Source organism: Salvelinus namaycush, chromosome 1 (assembly GCF_016432855.1).
Source record: "Salvelinus namaycush isolate Seneca chromosome 1, SaNama_1.0, whole genome shotgun sequence".
Lineage (NCBI taxonomy): Eukaryota > Metazoa > Chordata > Actinopteri > Salmoniformes > Salmonidae > Salvelinus > Salvelinus namaycush.
In genome coordinates this window covers 72,015,909-72,030,359 of record NC_052307.1, presented here as the reverse complement: position 1 = coordinate 72,030,359, position 14,451 = coordinate 72,015,909, and the positions used below count along the sequence as shown (strand labels likewise).

The 14,451-nt window shown below is 48.4% G+C and overlaps 1 protein-coding gene across 1 annotated transcript in view; it reads left to right on the top strand.

Moving 5' to 3' along the window:
• LOC120048327 (chromodomain-helicase-DNA-binding protein 9-like) overlaps positions 1–13,144 on the top strand; it is a 118,996-nt gene extending 105,852 nt beyond the window's left edge. The window contains exons 26-40 of the mRNA XM_038994220.1: positions 2,295–2,398; positions 2,830–2,947; positions 3,312–3,369; positions 3,550–3,598; positions 6,001–6,271; positions 6,441–6,646; positions 6,947–7,849; positions 8,011–8,180; positions 8,395–8,664; positions 9,561–9,747; positions 10,197–10,345; positions 10,678–10,911; positions 11,175–11,324; positions 11,476–11,580; positions 12,020–13,144. Coding sequence (XP_038850148.1) covers positions 2,295–2,398; positions 2,830–2,947; positions 3,312–3,369; positions 3,550–3,598; positions 6,001–6,271; positions 6,441–6,646; positions 6,947–7,849; positions 8,011–8,180; positions 8,395–8,664; positions 9,561–9,747; positions 10,197–10,345; positions 10,678–10,911; positions 11,175–11,324; positions 11,476–11,580; positions 12,020–13,024 — 3,979 coding nt within the window. The 3' untranslated portion in view covers positions 13,025–13,144. The remainder of the gene's footprint in view (positions 1–2,294; positions 2,399–2,829; positions 2,948–3,311; positions 3,370–3,549; positions 3,599–6,000; positions 6,272–6,440; positions 6,647–6,946; positions 7,850–8,010; positions 8,181–8,394; positions 8,665–9,560; positions 9,748–10,196; positions 10,346–10,677; positions 10,912–11,174; positions 11,325–11,475; positions 11,581–12,019) is intronic.
• Positions 13,145–14,451: the final 1,307 nt, after the last annotated feature.

Sequence of the window (14,451 nt, the reverse complement as noted above, 5' to 3'; positions counted from 1 at the left end):
TAAAGGAGGGCACAGCTAGTCAGACTCAGGGAAGGAAAGTCCATGTATAAAGGAGGGCACAGCTAGTCAGACTCAGGGAAGGAAAGTCCATGTATAACGGAGGGCACAGCTAGTCAGACTCAGGGAAGGAAAGTCCATGTATAAAGGAGGGCACAGCTAGTCAGACTCAGGGAAGGAAAGTCCATGTATAAAGGAGGGCACAGCTAGTCTGACTCAAGGAAGGAAAGTCCATGTATAAAGGAGGGCACAGCTAGTCTGACTCAGGGAAGTCCATGTATAAAGGAGGGCACAGCTAGTCAGACTCAGGGAAGTCCATGTATAACGGAGGGCACAGCTAGTCAGACTCAGAGAAGTCCATGTATAACGGAGGGCACAGCTAGTCAGACTCAGGGAAGTCCATGTATAACGGAGGGCACTGCTAGTCAGACTCAAGGAAGGAAAGTCCATGTATAAAGGAGGGCACAGCTAGTCTGACTCAGGGAAGTCCATGTATAAAGGAGGGCACAGCTAGTCAGACTCAGGGAAGGAAAGTCCATGTATAAAGGAGGGCACAGCTAGTCAGACTCAGGGAAGGAAAGTCCATGTATAAAGGAGGGCACAGCTAGTCAGACTCAGGGAAGGAAAGTCCATGTATAAAGGAGGGCACAGCTAGTCAGACTCAGGGAAGTCCATGTATAAAGGAGGGCACAGCTAGTCAGACTCAGGGAAGGAAAGTCCATGTATAAAGGAGGGCACAGCTAGTCAGACTCAGGGAAGGAAAGTCCATGTATAAAGGAGGGCACAGCTAGTCAGACTCAGGGAAGGAAAGTCCATGTATAAAGGAGGGCACAGCTAGTCAGACTCAGGGAAGGAAAGTCCATGTATAAAGGAGGGCACAGCTAGTCTGACTCAAGGAAGGAAAGTCCATGTATAAAGGAGGGCACAGCTAGTCTGACTCAAGGAAGGAAAGTCCATGTATAAAGGAGGGCACAGCTAGTCAGACTCAGGGAAGGAAAGTCCATGTATAAAGGAGGGCACAGCTAGTCTGACTCAGGGAAGTCCATGTATAAAGGAGGGCACAGCTAGTCAGACTCAGGGAAGGAAAGTCCATGTATAAAGGAGGGCACAGCTAGTCAGACTCAGGGAAGTCCATGTATAAAGGAGGGCACAGCTAGTCAGACTCAGGGAAGGAAAGTCCATGTATAACGGAGGGCACAGCTAGTCAGACTCAGGGAAGTCCATGTATAAAGGAGGGCACAGCTAGTCTGACTCAGGGAAGGAAAGTCCATGTATAAAGGAGGGCACAGCTAGTCAGACTCAGGGAAGTCCATGTATAAAGGAGGGCACAGCTAGTCTGACTCAGGGAAGGAAAGTCCATGTATAAAGGAGGGCACAGCTAGTCAGACTCAGGGAAGGAAAGTCCATGTATAACGGAGGGCACAGCTAGTCAGACTCAGGGAAGTCCATGTATAAAGGAGGGCACAGCTAGTCAGACTCAGGGAAGGAAAGTCCATGTATAAAGGAGGGCACAGCTAGTCAGACTCAGGGAAGTCCATGTATAAAGGAGGGCACAGCTAGTCAGACTCAGGGAAGTCCATGTATAAAGGAGGGCACAGCTAGTCAGACTCAGGGAAGTCCATGTATAAAGGAGGGCACAGCTAGTCAGACTCAGGGAAGGAAAGTCCATGTATAAAGGAGGGCACTGCTAGTCAGACTCAGGGAAGTCCATGTATAAAGGAGGGCACAGCTAGTCAGACTCAGGGAAGGAAAGTCCATGTATAAAGGAGGGCACAGCTAGTCAGACTCAGGGAAGGAAAGTCCATGTATAACGGAGGGCACAGCTAGTCAGACTCAGGGAAGTCCATGTATAAAGGAGGGCACAGCTAGTCAGACTCAGGGAAGGAAAGTCCATGTATAACGGAGGGCACAGCTAGTCTGACTCAGGGAAGGAAAGTCCATGTATAAAGGAGGGCACAGCTAGTCAGACTCAGGGAAGGAAAGTCAGTAGTCACTCCACCTGCTGTTTAAAGATGGATCAGCAGCTTCTTAGAACCAATACTATTGCTGAGGATATACAGAAGTGGGTGCGGAAAAACGTTGAGTATTTCTAGCCTCCAGACACATTTTCAGCCTTGATGCTGACCTAAAAGTCTTATCGGAGCTCATGGTTTTGGCTGTACCATGCTGTTGCTTATCTGAGAATCTATGTTGGGATGGAAACCCAGCTGTCGTAGTACCCATGAGTCCCCCATGCTATACATATATAGACCTGTTCCTCCTGATATGTTGTGTCCACGCCCCCTCCTCCTCATCAGTGAGATCAAGATCTGGGTTCCTGAGCCCGACAGCTCTGAGCTACCAGCCCTGTGGTGGGACAACATCTCTGACAAGTGTCTGCTGTTGGGGGTCTACAAGCACGGTGAGTCGACAACGGGGACCAGAGATGTACTAACTGACCCACAGGCCTGAGACAACTAGGAATGTGTGATACTAGGGCTACGATACTAACATAACACTTAGCATAAAGTCATGTATTGGGCATGTATTCTAAGTGGGTTTACTAGAATGGATATAGGAACAGAGCCTAGACAAATGTAGAGAGTGAAAACTGGTCAGGGGGAATTAATCAGATTGTACATATAGTATGTACAATTCTGAGTTAGTGTCATGTGGAAAATGTACTGTAGGTGTTTTCATGTTCTTCCATGGGGATGTAGTTTACACTGGATGACAGCTGTCACACTCACCTTTGGGGGAAAGTGGCCATCTGTATGTTTGTTTTTTATCTCTTCAAGTTTCCAAGTTCTAACCTCTGTTTGTTTACCTCTCCACTGTGGTCCACTCATACAGGTTATGAGAAGTACAACACGGTGCGTGCAGACCCTGCCTTCTGCTTCCTAGAGCGAGTGGGCCGGCCAGACGAGAAGGCCATCGCTGCTGAACAGAGAGCCAATGACTTCATGGATGGGTAGGTAACATTACACATCATGGCTGACTGACTGATTGACTGAGTCAGCTAGTTAGCTTGTCGGTCTCCTCCACTGAGTCAGACAGGGCTTAGACACACAATGACACACTTAAAAAGTTTCAGTTGTTGTAACACTTTTTATAACCAGTCATAAAGCTATGATAGAAAAGGAAGAAACCAGAAACTGATATTATTGTAAAAACCTTTTCTGAAGTGAATCTGAGTCCGTGTTTAGTTCAGAGCTGTTAGGAGCTGCCTGCAAGTTCCCCTGTCTGTTACCTTGTGTGGCCCTTGCTGACTGACTGAATAACTGGCTGGCTGGCTGGCTGGCTGACTGACTGACGGTTGTTATCTGTGTTTGCAGGGACGTGGATGACCCAGAATACAAGCCTGCCCCAGCCTTGCTGAAGGACGATATGGAGGTGAGGCCACAACGAAGGGGGGCAGAACAGAGCCAGCACAGCAACAGATAAGGCTGCTGTACACACTGACTGGCATGTGTATTCTCTGCCCTGTAGAGACTAGACAATACAGGTTGTTTTGAGTGTTATTGTGTCCAGTACTGTGTCCAGTGTTTGAACACACACTTCTCTCCTCCATAGGATGACGCCTCCTCTCCTGGAGACCTGGTTGTCACAGACAACCCTGGAGGTCAGTTACATCTTTCTATTCAGTCTCTTTCTACTCAGCTTTTGTACTATCACAACCAATACACATCATATTACAATATCTACTACTACCAGTCACTACTACTACCAGTCACGACTACTACTACTAATACTGCTACTACAGGTCACTACTACTACTACCAGTCACTACTACTACTACTAATACTGCTACCACCAGTCACTACTACTACCAGTCACTAATACTAATACTAATACTACCAGTCACTACTGCTACCAGTAACTACTACTACTACTAATACTACTACTACAAGTCACTACTAATACTACCAGTCACTACTACTACCAGTCACTACTACTACTACTACTAATACTACTGCTACAAGTCACTACTAATACTACCAGTCACTACTACTACCAGTAACTACTACTAATACTACTACTACAAGTCACTACTACTACTACCAGTCACCGCTACTACTACTAAACTCAGCAAAAAAAGAAACGGCCCATTTTCAGGACCCTGTCTTTCAAAGATAATTTGTAAAAATCCAAATAACTTAACAGATCTTCATTGTAAGGGTTTAAACACTTTTCGCCATGCTTGTTCAATGAACCATCAACAATTAATGAACATGCACCTGTGGACCGGTCGTTAAGACACTAACAGCTTACAGACGGTAGGCAATTAAGGTCACATTTATGAAAACTTAGGACACTGAAGAGGCCTTTCTACTGACTCTGAAAAACACCAAAAGAAAGATGTTCATCTGCGTGAACGTGCCTTAGGCAAGCTGCAAGGAGGCATGAGGACTGCAGATGTGGCCAGGGCAATATATTGCATTGCCCGTACTGTGAGACGCCTAAGACAGAGCTACAGGGAGACAGGACAGACAGCTGATCGTCCTCGCAGTGGCAGACCACGTGTAACAACACCTGCACAGGATCGGTACATCCGAACATCACACCTGCGTGACAGGTACAGGATGGCAACAACAACTGCCCGAGTTACACCAGGAACGCAGAGTCCCTCCTTCAGTGCTCAGACTGTCCGTAATCAGCTGAGAGAGGCTGGGCTGAGGGCTTGTAGGCCTGTTGTAAGGCAGGTCCTCACCAGACATCACCGGCAACAACGTCGCCTATGGGCACAAACCCACCGTCGCTGGACCAGACAGGACTGGCAAAAAGTGCTCTTCACTGACGAGTTGCGGTTTTGTCTCACCAGGAGTGATGGTCGGATTCGCGTTTATCGTCGAAGGAATGAGCGTTACACCGAGGCCTGTACTCTGGAGCGGGATCGATTTGGAGGTGGAGGGTCCGTCATGGTCTGGGGCGATGTGTCACAGTATCAGCGGACTGAGCTTGTTGTCATTGCAGGCAATCTCAACGCTGTGCGTTACAAGGAAAACATCCTCCTTCCTCATATGGTACCCTGCAAGCTCAACCTGACATGACCCTCCAGCATGACAATGCCACCAGCCATACTGCACGTTCTGTGCGTGATTTCTGCAAGACAGGAATGTCAGTATTCTGCCATGGCCAGCGAAGAGCCCAGATCTCAATCCCATTGAGCACGTCTGGGACCTGTTGGGTCGGAGGGTGAGGGCTAGGGCCATTCCCCCCAGAAATGTCCGGGAACTTGCAGGTGCCTTGGTGGAAGAGTGGGGTAACATCTCACAGCAAGAACTGGCAAATCTGGTGCAGTCCATGAGGAGGAGATGCACTGCAGTACTTAATGCAGCTGGTGGCCACACCAGATACTGATTGTTACTTTTGATTTTGACCCCCCCCCCCCTTTGTTCAGGGATACATTATTCCATTTCTGTTAGTCACATGTCTGTGGAACTTGTTCAGTTTATGTCTCAGTTGTTGAATCTTGTTATGTTCATACAAATATTTACACATGTTCGGTTTGCTGAAAATAAACGCAGTTGTTTGCTGAGTTTACTACTACCAGCTACTGCTACTACTAATACCAGTCACTACTAATACTACTATTACTACTACTACTCACTACTACTACAACTAGTTACTAATACTACTACTACTACCAGTTAATATTATTACTACTACTACCAGTCACCACCACCACTACTACTACCAGTCACGACTAATACTACTACTACTACTCACTACTACCACTACTACTCACTACTACTACAGCTAGTTAATACTACTACTACTGCCTGTCACCACCACTACTACAACTACCAGTCACTACTACTACTACCAGTCACTACTATTACTACAACAACAACAACTACTATATATTTTATTACCAACAGTCACTTCTATTACAAACAGTAATAGTAATACTACTAGTGCTACTACTGCTGAAACTACTACAACTTCTTCCACTACTATAAAACAACTTAAAAAGCGTTCTCCCTGGTTAAACAATGTGTGTGTTGTGTGTGTGCTCTCCAGAGGGTGCTCCAGTGATGATGGAGGGGTTAGGTGGTGGAGGTGGAGGAGGAGGAGATGCAGCCTACTGGCCCTCCTCCTCAGTACTAACAGCCAGACTGAGACGTCTGATCACAGCCTCTCAGCGCTACACCAAGTCCAGACAGATCCTCCACATCCACCAGACCCAGACACAGCACACCACCCAGGTCACGCCCTCACTGTGCCCCCTGCCACCCACCCTCAACGACACTATCAACCCCAAGATGGCCGCCAAGATAGAACGCCAGCAGAGGTGAGTGAAGCTGCAAGGCCTGGACAGAAACATAAAGTTAGCCACGGTCTATAACTTATACCAATGTCTCCTTCTGTCTTCTTTCTCTCCTCCCTCTCTCTGTGTATATCTCTATCTCTACGCCTATTTCTATTTCTCTCTGTTTCTCTCTCCCTCCGTCTCTCCCCAGATGGACGAGGCGAGAGGAAGCTGATTTCTACCGTGTGGTGTCTACCTTTGGTGTGGTGTTTGACCCAGACCTGGGCTGTTTCGACTGGACCAAGTTCAGAGCCATGGCTCGGCTGCACAAGAAGACAGATGAGAGTCTGCAGAAGTACCTGTGGGCCTTCACTGCCATGTGCAGGAGAGTGTGTCGCCTGCCACCCAGAGAAGGAGGTGAGAGAGATACTGTTCATCTGTGCTGTGCCACCTGTAGAAAGGGTGTGGAAGTCAATATACTTATAAGCTGTATACTGTGTTGTTTATTAGAGGAGTTGTGTGCTTACTAATACCTGCTGATAATGTGCTACAGTATTTCAAGATTAATGATTTCAGGAAATGCTGGGGAAACAAGCAAGTGATAAGGTTAACGATCAATGGAAAGTTAAACAGCGAGTGGAATGAGTTCACACAAAATGAAAACACAGATGTATGAATTATGCAGGACAGCCTTATTCTCTCTCTCCCTCTCTCTAGACACAGCGATGGACCCCTCTCTGTCCATTCAGCCCATCACAGAGGAGCGTGCATCTCGTACCCTCTACAGAGTAGAGCTGCTACGCCAGGTCAGGGAACAGGTCCTGCGCCACCCCTTGCTCTATGAGCGCCTGCCCCTGTGCCAGCTGGGCTCGGACCTGCCCGTGTGGTGGGAGACCGGTACCCACGACCGAGATCTCCTAATCGGGGCCGCCAAGCACGGCGTCAGCCGCACAGACTACCACATCCTCCGAGACCCAGAGCTCTGCTTCATGGCTTCCCAGCGCAACTACAGCCAGAATAAAGGAGTCCAACAGCCATCTCAGACCCCTACTCCGCTCCTGAACCCCCAGTACCAGGCTAGTAGAGACCCAGCCTTGGCAGAGTCCCCAGTGCCAACCCCAGCCCAGATGGAGAGGGAGGACATCCCGGGGGCAGTGCCCAAAGAAGAACCTCTCTCGGAGGGGGAGGAGCGCATGGAGAGAGGGGGTCAGGTGGAGGGGGAGAGGTGGAGTCCCCAGCCTGCCCCTCTCACTCCTACAGGGATAGAGGAGAAGCCTGACCTGGGGGTGGTGAAAGGAGAGAACGAGAGCCACATGGTGGCGGCACGGACCAAGCCACTCACACCCAACTCAGCCGCCAGGAAAGAGAAGAAAGCCAATAAAAGAAGTCGAAGAGAGGCCAGACGAGCCGCCTCCGCAGCATCAGACTCCGACTCGGACGGCTCCTCCTCCAGCTCTTCATCACGATCTTCTTCATCATCGTCGTCCTCTTCCTCCTCCCGCTCCGGATCCAGCTCCTCTTCATCTTCATCTTGCTCATCAGGCTCCTCATCTTCCTCTTCCTCATCTTCATCTTCCTCTGTTGACAGTGAGAGTGAGGGAGAGGAAGGAAAGACCAAGGGTGAGTGCTGCTATTATTCTTTTGGTTCTTGCAGTGAAAGACTTTTACAGTACCGTTGAGGCAATCAATGTTGTAATTTTGCCAAAGTTGTTAGGCTGTCTGAAGTTGTGTTGTATACTTTGAGGTTTTCTAAAGTAGAGTTATATTGCATGTTCTTCCAGTCCCGACAGTGGCCATCGTGAAGGGATTTGACGAAGACAGTGTGGCGTCTCTCAGCACCACTCAGGATGAGATGCAGGACAGTCACGTGACAGAGAACGGCAGCAACAACAACTCACACCACCACCCCTTCCAGGGAGGATACATGCTGGCTGCATCCTACTGGCCCAAGGTAAACACACACACCAAACCTCTTTGTGTTTCAGTTCTAGCCTGAGTTAGTTTCCTGAGAATCCCAACCATGTTGAAACAGCCCTTAGGAGGGTGCTGTTCACGATAATCCAGTTTTATTTCATCCTTCCACCAGACGATATAGTCCGGGAAAAAGCCAATCAGCATCCAGGATCCAAACAACTTGTTTTATAATGTCCCCTGTCCCCCTGTAGGACCGTGTGATGATCAACCGTCTGGACAGTATCTGCCAAGCAGTGCTGAAGGGGAAGTGGCCGGGGGCCCGGCGGTCGTACGAGGCAGGTGGGGCCGTAGCCTCCTTCTACACCACCAAGCTGCTGGACAATGCAGCTGCGGCCAACAACAGCAGCAACCTCTGCTCAGCTTCCGCCTCGGCCTCAGAGGACCCCTCTGTCTCCCCTCAGGGTTCAAAGGTGAAGAAGCATGTTGCAGGAGAAAAGGAGTTCTCAGTGAAAATGAATGAAGTATGTTGATTTCCGTTACTCCCCTCTCGTAGGACCCCACACCACTCCAAAGCCTAATTGCGGTGTTTCAGCATGTTTTGTTGGGGATTTTGATTTTGTTGTTTTGTCTGCTGCCTTAAACTGATTTGTTTAATAGTAATACCCTCTTTAATTTATTCCCACTCCATGTGGATTGGGATCTGGGCTGTAATTAAATTTTTACATAAATCAGTCATTCATGGATGGGAAGCTAATAAGAAGCTTAGTGTGGAGAGACACTGGGGTTTGAGAGGGTTGATCTGATTGAGATGGGGCTGGCTCGCTATTGTGGGGGATTGTGATGGGGCTCTAGTACTGTGGGTGTTCTGTCTCTAATGGGGCTGGTAGCAGCTGGGCTATTAACCATGCAGGCCTGCTTCCTGCTTGCTTTAATACTACAGTAGCTAGCTATGAGCCTACATTGCCATATCAACAGAGGGAGGAGCATTTGTGTCAAATATTCAATAAAATGGCCACTGACTGCTGCTACAGGGTTGCTGGGGCTTTCCTGACCGGTTTGGCTGGAATCTTGACCTTAATAAGGAATATGCTGAAAGCTGCAGCCTTCCCTGTGACATAGTCCTTCAGTAAACTCCTGACATTGCATAGACAACTTCCCCTATATGCTTCTAGTTGCTACAGTATATGCTGTGTCCCTACCCATAACTATCCCTACTTCCAAGCATACAGAATGCTCTGTATGACAAGCCAACAAAGTATTGTGCCAATGCAGTGAAAATCAAAACAAGCACTTAGACCACCTCCCTTTTTCTGTTATGTTTTGGTTTGTTTTTTTTTCTGTAGAAGGGGCTCCAATGCCATCAGACAGTGTGACCTCGTGTTTCTGTGTAATTGACTGACAGTCTCTCTCTCTGCAGCAGGAGGGGGGTCTGAAGCTGACCTTCCAGAAGCAGGGGCCCGGCCAGCCCCTGAAGAGGCCCCTGGAGCCTGAGGAGGGGCCCCTGAGCCAGCAGCAGTACCTTACAAGGCTCCATGAGCTCCAGAGTGCCTCAGACACCAGTCTGGCTGACTTCACCAAGCCCCAGGCTGCCAGCTTCCCACAGGGTACATACAGACTAGGGCTGACCACAAAGTCCTGTTTTTACAGCAATGTATTGTTAGTTTATACAATTGATAGTTCATACTAGGCAGGTAGCCTAGTGGTTAGATCGTTGGACTAGTAACTGAAAGGTTGCAAGATCGAATCCCGAGCTGACATGGTAAAAGTCTGTCGTTCTGCTCCTGAACAAGGCATTTATCCCACTGTTCCTAGGCCGTCATTGAAAATAAGAATTTGTTCTTAACTGACTTGCCTAGTTAAATAAAGGTTAAAAAAATTAAAATTCCTGTCTGGTAATGAGAAATCTCAAAGCTAAACTGTGTGTTTTTTATTTCCTACCACTAGATGGCAACAAAGATACATTTCCCTTTATGTTGTACATTCATGATTGTGATGGTGTGTATTGCTTTAGTCTTCTGTTTTAATCAGGGACACGTTGTTTGTTTGTTTCCAGCCTCTACAGGTCTGGCGGGTCAGATGAAGCTGAACGGAGGTATGGATGGCCAGCCAGTGGTGAAGAGGAGGAGAGGAAGGAGGAAGAATGTGGAGGGGATGGACCTGCTCTTTATGAACAGGAAAAGAGGACCAGCCGTGCCTGAAAGCGTAAGTTCTTACTTTACTTTTCTCTCTTCTCTTTGGGCCTCAACGTCTTCACTGTCAATCCTCTCACTCCTATCTTGCTATCTTAGGTCCTTCAACATTTAGTCCTTAAACACTGGGTACTGAAAAGCTACATGTGATTGCATGGTTTTACGAGATATTTAAAGTTGGCAGAGTATGCTTAATTGTGTTTATCTTGCAATTGAAAATAAAATATAGGATGTACTGTGTATACTGAAGTATAGGAGGCCGTATGAGGGGTATGCTAGCATGCCTATACAAACACTAGCCACTTGATATTCACTGATGGGATGATGTCTACCCTGCATCTCCAGGTGCCCCCGGCGTGGGGTGGTATGGGTCAAGCTGGCACTGGGCTGTCTATTGCCTCAGGGCAGGGTAACCCCCTAGGGGGCCAGGGCCCTATGGACACAGAGAGCAGGGTCTCTGTCATCAACCTGAAAGATGGGACCCGTCTGGCTGGAGACGATGCCCCCAGGAGGAGGGAGCTGGAGCTGTGGCTAAAAGAACACCCAGGCTTTGTGGCCGACACAGGGGCCTTCATCCCTGTGAGTCCCTCCCTTCCTCTTCCTCACCCTCTGATTCTCCATTCCTCTATCCCTAACCCAGGGTTTATTAAGGGCTGTGAATATACTGTACAACTACAATAGACATCCGTCAGGGTTACGGGCATTTCCATTCAGTCAGTTCATGACATTAACAGAAATTCCATTTGCAATTTGAATCAAATTTTCATTGACAGTAGATATTGTTTTGTATGTAGTCCTGTAGTTGAACCTCTGTATCCCTGACCCTCCCATCTCCTCCTCAGGGAGTGAATAAGAGGCAGCTGGAGCAGTTCCAGCAGGATGGTAGACCCAAGCAGAAGAGGCATCGCTGCAGAAACCCCAACAAGATCGATGTCAACAGTCTGACAGGAGAGGAGAGGGTCCAGATCATCAACAGGAGAAATGCACGCAAGGTGAGGCGGCAGTAGACTAGTTTGTGTGTGTGTGTGTGTGTGTGTGTGTGTGTGTGTGTGTGTGTGTGCGTGCGTGCGTGCGTGCGTGCGTGCGTGTGTGTGTTGTATAACTTCTACTTTGTCTCATGTTGTCCTCCTGTCCTCTCCCCAGGTTGGTGGGGCCTTCGCCCCCCCTCTAAAGGACCTGTGTCGGTTTCTTCTGGAGAACCCAGAGTACGGGGTTCCACCAGAGTGGGCCGACGTCGTCAAGCAGTCGGTAAGCCTGATAGCCTTTACCTCCTTCATATGCTGTAGAACACCCCACAAGTCTACTTGACGTGTATAAAAGAGTAATAATAGAACTACATGTATCTAGCTTGGCTAGTTGTCAGTGCAGTAGCTGTTTTATAGTTAAGCAATAAGGCCCGATGGGCTGTGGTATATGGCCGATATACCACGGCTAAGGGCTGTTCTTATGCACAACGCAATATGGTTTGCCATATACCACAAACCCCTGAGGTGCCTTATTGCTATTATAAACTGGTTACCAACGGAATTAGAGCAGTAAAAATACATGTTTTGTCATACCCGTGGTATACGGTCTGACATACCACGGGTGTCTGCCAATCAGCATTCGGGGCCGGAACTACCCAGTTTCTAACTGTAGTTATCTAATGAAGTTGTTGATTAGAGTGCTAACCCTGTCTGTCCTTCAGGGCTACCTCCCAGAGAGCATGTTTGACCGGATCCTGACAGGACCCATTGTACCAGAGGAGGTGAGTCGGCGTGGACGGAGGCCCAAGAGCGCCCTGGCCAAGGCTGCAGCTACAGCCAACCAGGGGGCCCCATCCCTGGGCCTCAACCCCCTGCTGGCCAACGGCCTCCTCTCTGGCATGGATCTATCTAGTCTACAGGCCTTCCAGCAGAACCTCCAAAGTCTCCAGTCACTGCAGCTCACTGCCGGCCTCATGGGCCTGCCCACTGATGCTAACAACCTGGCCGCCATGTTTCCCATGATGCTCTCTGGTATGGCTGGGCTTCCCAACCTCCTTAGCATGGGGGGTCTGCTGGGAAAGCCCCCACAGGACACTATGGGGGGAGCTGAGCAGAGGAAGAGGAGGAAGGGAAGCAGAGAAGGAGGAGGAGGGGAGCCCTCATCTGCCTCCTCCAAAGCCCCCTCTTCCTCCCACTCCCACGGCCTCTCCCACACCTCGGACACCAAAGGTGAAAGGACAGAAGGTCAAAGCAGGGACGGAGATGGCCGCATTCCCAGTGTCCATTCCCCCTCCAGTTCCTCTGCCACCACCTCCACCACCACCCCACTAAGTGCTTCTGCTGCCCAGGCAGCCTCCAGTCACCCTCTGTCTCTTAACCCCTTGTTACTCTCCAGTATGCTTTACCCAGGGATGCTTCTCACTCCAGGCCTTAACCTTCCTGTGTCCACCACACAGCCGCCACACAGTGACTCAAACAGTGACCACAAACCCCACAAGCCCACTAAGACCTCTAAGACCGCCCCCTCAAAACCTCTGTCGCCAAGGAGAACACCAGAGTGTCAGGAAGAGGAGAGTCTTGGTGACAAGAGGGAGGAGTCAGGGGAACACAAGGAGGAGAACAGTGGTCCAGAAGGCTCGGGGAAAGCGGAGTCATCTTCTTCATCAGAGTCTGGGAGCTCTTCTTCATCATCTGATGGGTCATCAGACTCCAGCGATGAAGACTGAGCCTAATGAAAATATAAATCTATTTATGGATCTATTAGAAATGTACACACATACAGTACCAGTCAAAAGTTTGGACACACCTACTCATTCAAGGGTTTTTCTTTATTTTGACTATTTTCTGCATTGTAGAATAATAGTGAAGACATCAAAATTATGAAATAACACATATGGAATCATGTCGTAACCAAACAATTGTTCAACATATCAAAATATATTTTATATTCTTCAAAGTAGCCACCCTTTGCCTTGATGACAGCTTTGCACACTCTTGGCATTCTCTCAACCAGCTTCTCCTGGAATGCTTTTCCAATAGTCTTGAAGGAGTTCCCACATATGCTGAGCACTTGTTGGCTGCTTTTCCTTCACTCTGTGGTCCAACTCATCCCAAACCATCTCAATTGGGTTGAGGTCGGGTGATTGTGGAGGCCAGGTCATCGGCCAGGTCATCTGATGCAGCACTCCGTGACTCTCCTTGGTCAAATAGCCCTTACACAGCCAGGAGGTGTATTTTGAGGTCATGGTCCTAATAGTTCTACCAAATGCAAACCAGATAGGATGGCGTATCGCTGCAGAATGCTGTGGTAGCCATGCTGGTTAAGTGTGCCTTGAATTCTAAATAAATCACAGACAGTGTCACATTCAAAACACCCCCATACCATCACACCTCCTCCTCCATGCTTCACTGTGGGAACCACACATGTAGAGATAATCCGTTCACCTACTCTGCGCCTCACAAAGACATGGCGGTTAGAACCAAAAATCTTACATTTGGACTCATCAGACCAAAGGACAGATTTCCACCGGTCTAATATCCATTGCCTATGTTTCTTGGTCCAAGCAAATCTCTTATTATTATTGGTGTTCTTTAGTAGTGGTTTCTTTGCAGCAATTCGACCATGAAGGCCTGATGCAGTCTCCTCTGAACAGTTGATGTTGAGATGTGTCTGAATGAAGCATTCATTTGGGCTCTAGTCTGAGGTGCAGTTAACTGTAATGGACGTATCCTCTGCAGCAGAGGTAACTCTGTTTCTTCCTTTCCTGTGGCGGTCCTCATGAGAGCCAGCTTCATCATAGCGCTTGATTGTTGTAAAGAAACTTTCAAAGTTCTTGAAAATTTCCGGATTGACTGACTGTAACGGCTGTCAATGTCGTTCTCCTCCTCAGACGAGGAGGAGCATGGATCGGACCAAGATGTGGATTGGTAAGTGTTCATATTTTAATGGCAAACCAACAAACACTACAAATTAACAAAACAACAAACGTGACTAACCTGCAACAGTCCTGTGTGGCCCAAACGCTGACACAGGAACAAACACCCACAAACCACCAGTGAAACCCTGGCTGCCTTAGTATGACTCTCAATCAGAGACAAACGATACACACCTGTCTCTGATTGAGAATCATACCAGGCCGAACACAAAACCCCA